The sequence below is a fragment of the Ziziphus jujuba genome, chromosome 8 (assembly GCF_031755915.1).
Source record: "Ziziphus jujuba cultivar Dongzao chromosome 8, ASM3175591v1".
Taxonomy (NCBI): Eukaryota; Viridiplantae; Streptophyta; class Magnoliopsida; order Rosales; family Rhamnaceae; genus Ziziphus; species Ziziphus jujuba.
This window is the reverse complement of record NC_083386.1, coordinates 17,186,872-17,195,155: the sequence shown is the minus strand read 5'-3', so window position 1 is coordinate 17,195,155 and position 8,284 is coordinate 17,186,872. Positions and strand designations below refer to the sequence as shown.

Sequence of the window (8,284 nt, the reverse complement as noted above, 5' to 3'; positions counted from 1 at the left end):
ATATAATATGTTATGGGCAATGTTATTAACACCATAAAACCTATCAGGGGCATCACATCCTACACCCACACTAAATTTTATTTTTGCTTCCCACATAATGAAATATATCAATTTTATCTTTGCCACACAATGAAATATGTCAATTTTATCTTTGAAAGCATGGTATATGTAAACTGGATGATGTGTACATGTATATCTAGCTGTATACGTTCCTCTATTTTGTATAATCTATTTTAAATATGGAAGAGAAGCATACATCAATTTCAGCGCTGCTTTCTTAGATTTAACAAGATTCTTGGTAACTGGAACTTCCAGCATATTTCCTTTCAAATCCCCGGAGAAGCGTGATCATTAACACCCTTCAAACAGGACTACTTACAGAAGTTTTAGGAAGGACGGTTCTCCCAAAGACTCACGGAACTGTTCGTGTCAAGTCATTATGTGATAAATCTCTGAAAGAATGAAAAAAGACAGAAACAGGACACACTGTTAGTCAATTTAAGACAGAAAGCATAAAATATGAAACTTTTCGGTTAGTTTTGGCTAACATGAGAAAGTATTCCGTCTCTAACAACCATAAAACTTACTATATAATATATTTAGCTAGTCCGACGACTCAAATTTTCCACAAATATCCACAATTTCAATTCTTGGGAGCTTAATTTGCTATTTGGCTAAATATAAGTAAATATATTACACATTTTGGTTAAATATAAGTAAATATGTTACACATTTTGGTTCATATTTCAACTTATGTTTGTCTGCAATTTCAAAACCCTCTCATGTTTTAACATATAATAGTTATATTTTATTTGAAAAACCATATGGGAAGCTGAGGCAAGATCCTTCTCGGCATGAGGCTTCTACGCTGCTGCCACCGTTTGTTGTGTCTCAAACGTGTGTGGCAACATAGCAGATCCTAAATTATCAATCGCTTCATCTGAGACTGAAACCGAGTTGACTTAGTCATTGGAAACCAACGCTTTGCTGCTATCAGTCCCCGTGATGTTCGTTGATGTCTTGTGTTCAAAGGCACTAGCAGTACTCACCGATGAAGATTGAATAGTTTCTCGAATGAGTGCAAAGAGGCCAGCCATGGTAATTGTGAATCTTGCTGGCTAACACCAGTTAAGCCTCCGATTTGCCATGGTTGACCTCTTTGCATGAGATGATGATGATGATGATGATAATGCAAATAGTTACTATTGACCGGCCAGAACGAGCAATAACTCCATCCGAGTTAAACAATTCAAATTTCAATGGAACACTCGTTTGATATATAGAACTGGAATCTAGTACACATACCAAGTGAAATCAAATATTGGCTTCGATAGCAGATTGGATTGTCAAACAACTTGTTGGGGGTGCTCTTCCTTTAAATATTAATTGAGATGCATAAAAAAATTAGCTTATTTTTATTGTTAAGAATACAAACCATTTTTTTTTCTTTTAAAAATGTACCTAATTATGAGTATATGAGAAAATCGTTGAGAAAATGCTGATATATATTGACCCAAGCAAGAGGTTAAGAATGAATAAATCTACATAGCAATATCTATTGAAAATCAACAATTACTTAATGAGTTTGATTAACGGTAAGACAACACCAAATGTTTATTTTAAATTGATTCATTAAAATGATCAAAGTGAAGAAACACATATATGCTGCCCAACAAATGACTTACAAGGATTTTTAAAGGCGCCTATATACACTAGTATGCAGTCAACCGGGCATGCATCATAAGCAGAGGCAATAATGCCTAGTAAAAAGCTTCTTCGCATATATATATATATATGGTAAGAAAACTTTTATTAACCTGAAAGGATTTGGAACCTCTCATTGTTTTAACCATTATCGTTTATAGAACAATATCGATACAACAAAACAAAACTAGACAGTTAAAAAAAGAAGAAAAAATGAAAGTGAATCGTGATCACTGAACAGCCCAAGCATTGTCTTTGCGGTACTTTAACCTCGGGCGGTAAAAGTTGATCCTTTCCGATTTTAAACATCTTACGAATCGCCTCCACTTTCTTGCCTTTGATCATGCCAACAAGCCTCTGAATCAATTGCTCCTCCAATTCCCCAACACAAAGATATTTTGCAGCCATCAGGAGATGATAAAGTTCGTCATCCTCCTTCATAAAAAACTCGGCGTCCCATTTCTTAAGTTCTTCGCTGATTTTGCTGTTCGTACTGTGCTTATTGCACCACTCAATGACCATGCTCAGCGTGGATCCGTCAACCTCGGCCACCGGAATAATGTCGTCGGTGCCCATGTCGTCATTGATGTTCTTGATGGTTTCGGACTTCACTGCCGCGGCTTCTTTTACCTCGAAGATCCCATCGTCTGAGCTCTTCATCAAAACATTGTTACTGTTGCTCACTGATGCAGACATGGTGAATAGTTAAATTTCTTTGGTGAGAAGAAAGTGAGGGAGTAGGCAGTATTTTATGGAGGCAATTTTTTGACGAGTGATTCTTTTTGCAATTCTAAATTATCTCTTTGCAGTTCCATAAAAGTTAAATTTTACCAAACTATCCTTATCTTCTTCATTTTTATTTTCAATTAAGGTTAGGCTTTTCCATTTTCTGGTGAGTCTATCAGAGATGCAAGCAACGCCGAACCATGAACATGGGTTGGTCTAAATGATGTTCACAAGTGCATTCACCAACAATGCGCTCTCTGCAACTTAAATTCTCAGAGCAATATCTTCAGAATATCAAGCTCCTTCATAGGCATCCAAGCTTGGCCAAGTGCCTCCATCAATTGAGGAATCCAAACCCATCAGCAGGAAAGATGCGAAAAAAAAATCCGCTAAGCAAGAAGCTGTCTTAGCTGCGGCATTATCATTGACATCCATGGATGAGGAGGATCAGCCCATCGGCAACTATGGTGATGCATCCTCTCGGAGCAAATCGATTAGTAAGGATGGAATTAGATAGACAGATTGGATTGCTTACATTTGCACTGAATGGCAAATCTGTACTGATAAGCGAATGAGCATGGATAATCAAAGCTGTGGGAAAGAACATGGCCTTATGGCTGTCTGAGAAAAAAGTTTTACCGTGCAATATCGACTGCTTGGTTACAGGGAAAGTGAAGGAAAAAAAGAAATCAATTATATATTTTTAAATAATTTAAAATTAAAAGATAAAGGGTAATGTAGGAAATTAAAATAACAAGGACTGTATTGAGTTATTTTGGTATTGCAACTATAAACTCCCTTTTTTTGACACCCTTCAATTTACAATTCATTCAATTATTAACAGGAAAAGAAATAAAAAAACCATTCAATCATTAATTGTTTTCAAAATAATAATAATAACGATGATGATGATGTTATCCAAACGGATATCTGGACTAAATTTTCAATCTTATCAAAATTGAAAGTTTTGGTTGTTTTTATTTGTATCATTTGGAACGGTTTTCATATCTTTTTCATGTTAAAATTTAAATATGGTCTAAAAAAATAAGAATTTATATGTCTATAAAGTGGTTAAAATTTAAAGAATCTCCCTAAACTTTGACATCTTACCATTTGAATTAAAAATTTTGACACATTACCAACCCTACTATTTTTTCAGTGTCATTTTAGTATAATTGTAAATGGAGGTCTAACGAAGTGGACACATGTATACCTCATATAACCAAGATGAAGGGCATTTGATAAAATAGAAAATTGACTTTGGGTTTCTATATCTATGAAGCAAATAAGAACGCCAAAATATTTGCACCTTGAAAATTAAGAATAGAAATGCAATTTCCATTATTAATCGAAGAAATATCTATCCACTGATTTTCAAAATAACAACACGTAGATGGCAAGATCTACCTTGAGAACCGTTATGTTCTTCAATGGCAAAATCCACAGCCCTTTTGGGCTGTGTTTGTTATGGTGGAAAAGTAGAAGGAAGTAAAAAGATGGATAAAAAAGTGAAAGATGGATAAAAAAGTGAAAGTTAGTTGTTTGACTGAGAAGATGATGGAAGAAAAATAAAGAATGATTTTTTCATAAAAACAATTTCTTTACGGTGCAATCTCTATAAATGAATATCTCCATGTAAATAATTATTCATTTAAAAAAAATATTAATTTATCAATAAATGAATAATTTATTATTTTATTGATAAATAAATATTTTTGTAAAATAATTTTACTAACTCTATATATATATATATATATATATAACATGATTAAACAAATCTAATATGAGATTTTTTTTTTAATCTCTTATATCATATTAAAATTAAAATTTAAAATTATATTTATTAATTATCATATTCGAATATGATTTATTTTTTTTAAATAAAAAAATAAAAAAATATTCAATAAAAACAAAATAGCTAAATATACCTTTTTTTTATCCTCATGTATTATATTGGATAAATTAACAGTTTTCAAAAATATTATTTTTACCTTTATTTTTTCGATAACAACCTTTTCATTTTTCTTTTTAATTTTTAATCAAAAGAATTTCAAAGCTCTAACATTCTCACCAAAGAATTTTGCTCACGCCTTTTCTCTATATAAGTGCAATCGATCAAAATTTTTATTTTTTGTATTTGAATTTTTATTTTTTATGAAGGAAAATGTATGGACTTAACAACTTACTCAAAAAGGTTCCTTTTTTTTTTTAAATGAATAAAAAAGGTTGGTTATAAAACAAGAGGATCTTTATTTGGTATGAGAAAATAAAATATGATTAGTCTAGTTATGTGTGATTTAAGTCTAATCGAATTGACTATTTATAATAGCTTTTTATTTATTTTTTGATATTTTAAACTATAGTTATAAATGAATCTTTATCTTGTATGAGAAAATAAAAAATAATTAATCTAGTTATGTGTGATTTAACTCTAACTGAATTAGCTATTTATGATAGCTTTTTATTTAATTTCTTATTTATTAAGGACTGTTTACATAGTTTACACATGCATTTTGAAGAGTTAATAACAAGTTAGATGAGTACAACAAGTTAAAAAAAAAAAAAATTTTAAAAAAAGGCATAGTTTTTTTGAATAAAAAAAACCCTTTAGTACCAAAAAACAAGAAGATATATTTTGGAAACAATACATGAATATTGCAAGCAAAAACTAATGGCAAATAAAAAAATAATTTTTTTTTTTTCATATTAATAATTTGGTCAAAATATTCTTTATTTTCATAAATTTTTACTTAAGAGTCTATCTAAACCTTTTCTTTTTTCCTTTCTCACTCTCAATTTTCTTCTCTCTCATCCAAACAACAAGCCTATGGAAACTTCAAAAGCTTTCATTTTTCTCTGTAAGATGATCAGCAGTAGGGAGGGCATTTCACACCCCATCCGCCGAGGACTCCCACCATTTAATCTCAAGCTCCTCCTCCGCCTCCATCTCTGCCACCTCTACCTTTGCAACCACCGCAGCCCCACCATCCATCCACCTCCCACGACTGACATCTATAAGAGAATGTCATCGGTTTCTGCTCCTCATGCCTTGCCGTGCTCAATCGCTTCTCATCTACATCTTTTTTATCTTCTCGAAAACCCAAACCACCTCTACTGCCGCCGCTTGTTATAATTGATTTAAAATATATATATATATATATATATATTAAATATTATTTTATATATTAAACGATGGAGGATTTTATTGAATACCTAAGTAGTTGTTTTTTAGTTCCTATAAAATAATATCTTTTAACATATATGTTTAATTATTTAGTAAAAGTCAATTTTCTATTTTATTTACTGTTTTAATGTTTATATTAGTTTATTAACATTAATTTAGTTTCTAACGTTTATTTTGTTACTATTTTTATTCTTAAAAATCTTTTATATCCATAACTATTTTTTGCTCCAAATTCTATAAATAGAAGCTTTCTTTTCCATTTGGAAACACACAACAATAGAAAGTTATTTATTCTCTCTTTTTCTCCTTAAATACTTTTCTCAAATCCTCCATATTTTTTTAATTATTATTATAAAATTATTTTATTACTTTCAAATATATTTTAGTGTATATATATATATATTGAGCATTACAGGAGGTTTAAGGAGTTCATGGAAATTTTTAGCTGTATATAAGATTCTTGAAGGATCGTTGTATCTTGGGAGATGAACATTAGACAACCCAATGTAGAAGGGGGTGTATCTTCTATAAGGACAACGCTATTGCATGCCTTGATCCAACTAAACAAGCTATCTTGAACTTTGAATAGTTGTTTATTATTTTTATTATTGTTGTTTGGTATTTGTAATTATAATTTAGTTTTGTTACTTGTTTTATTTCCAACATTCTTAGAGAAGATATTTTATTAGAACTTTTGTTTTCATAGCATCTTATTTTACTATGGCATCTGTTGATTCTGGTTTTTGTAAACCTGAAAAATTTTCTAGTCAAAATTTCAAATATTGGCAGCAACAAATGAAATTTTGACTCACTACTTTGGGTCTTTATTCTATTATTTGTAAGTCTTCAAATGCAAAAGAAACTGTTTCTAAAACTATTGGTTCTTTTAAATCTGTTGTATCTTTAGATTATAATAAGGATTCTAGTAAAGATTTAAGTAAGGATTCTCAAACTGTTCCTATTGCTGATGATTTTGATGAAAAAGATATGTTATGCCATGGTAGAATTTTGAATGCTTTGTCTGAAAATATTTATCATATTTTTTGTTCTACTAAATATGCTTTTCAATTGTGGGATGCTTTAGAACAAAAATATGGGATTGAGAAACTTGGTTTTAAAAGATATTCTGTTGAAAAATGGCTTGATTTTCATATGGTTGGTGGTAAATCTATTTTTGATTAGATTTTCATATGGTTAATGGTAAATCTATTTTTGATCAAATTCATGATTTTGAAAATATTATCTTTGATATGAAAATGAAAGGTATTGTTGGATAATATTTTACTTGTTGCTTCTTTGATTAAAAAATTGCCTCCTTCTTGGTCTGGTTTTCAAAGAATTCTGAAACAAAAACCCGAAGATTTTTCTTTTGATGAATTACTAGTTTGTCTTAGGATAGAAGACAAGCACAGTGAGACTTTAAAATCTTCTAAAAATGATTTTCAAGCCAAAGCCCATATTGCTGAAAATTTATAAACCAAAACCCAAAGGTTTTAAGAAAATTAGTTTTAACAAAAACCAAAATGCCAACAATTTTGATAAAAAAGATAAACCTATTATTCAGAAAAAGATGGGTTCTTGTTGGGTTTGTGGCAAAACGAATCATAAGGCCAAAGATTGTTTTTTTTTAAAAAGGAGTTACTCAGAATACTCATGGATCTTTTGGCATAAAACCACAAGCAAACATCCTGGAGACAAATTATTCCTCTCATGCTAAAGGGTATTTTATTTCTAGCCCACAAACAAATTATATTTTTGAATCAAATGATTGGTGGATTGATTCAGGGGCTAATGTTCATGTTTGTTCTGATAAAAAAAATATTTTCTTCATATCAGGAATTAAACACAAAAACTGTAAGCATGGGAAATGGAAATTTGGCTTGAATAATAGGAGAAGGACAAGTGAATTGAACTTTTCCTCTGTCAATTCTACTATTTTAGATAGTTTTAAGCATGTCCCAGATATAAGGAAAACTTTAGTTAGTTCTTTATTGGTTCAAAATGGTTACAAAGTTGTATTTGAGTTAAATAGAGTTGTACTTACGAAGAATGATTGTTTTATTGGCAAAGGTTATTTGTATGATGGTTTGTTTAAACTTAATATTATAAATTGCAATATTTATGATTTGTCTACTTGTTATACTTTTGTTACGAATGATGAATGTTCTAAGTTTTGGTATGGTAGGCTTGTGCATGTTAATTTCAACTTTATTAAGAGAACGATGAATTTAGATCTTATTCCAAAATCTTCTTTTATTTATGAAAATGTGATGTTTGTGTTCAAGCAAAACAACCTAGAAAACCTTTTAAATTTATTGAAAAAGAAACCACTTTGTTATAATTAATTCATAGTGATATATGTGATTGTAATAATATTTTGACTCGTGGTGATAAACATTATTTTGTTACTTTTATTGATGATTTCTCTAAATATTGTTATGTTTATTTAATTCATTCTAAAAGTGAATTATTTGATATGTTCAAGGTTTATAAGGCTGAAGTAGAAAATCAACTTGAAAAGAAAATAAAGATTTTGAGATCTGATAGAGGTGTTGAGTATACTTCTAATGAGATGAATGATTTTTGTGAATCACATGCCATTGTTTATCAGGTAATTGCTTCTTATTCACCAAAATCAAATGGTATAGTTGAAAAGAAAAATAGAACACT

At 30.1% G+C, this 8,284-nt stretch overlaps 1 protein-coding gene across 1 annotated transcript; it reads right to left on the bottom strand.

Annotated features, from left to right (window-relative positions):
- Nucleotides 1–412: 412 nt before the first annotated feature.
- Nucleotides 413–2,400, bottom strand: LOC112491010 (SKP1-like protein 10). Its single transcript, XM_048470777.1, has 2 exons — nt 2,019–2,400; nt 413–486 (listed from the first exon to the last, which is right to left on the bottom strand). The coding sequence occupies exons 1-2, from the start codon at nt 2,398–2,400 to the stop codon at nt 413–415; spliced, it is 456 nt and encodes a 151-aa protein (XP_048326734.1).
- Between the last annotated feature and the right edge of the window lie 5,884 nt (nt 2,401–8,284).

Coding starts and splice junctions, on each gene's coding strand:
- LOC112491010 (XM_048470777.1), bottom strand. CDS start 2,400: ATGTCTGCATCAGTGAGCAACAGTAACAATGTTTTGATGAAGAGCTCA. Junction 487..2,018: donor CAAGAAAGTGGAGGCGATTC/GTAAGATGTTTA, acceptor ATTGACTAACAG/TGTGTCCTGTTTCTGTCTTT.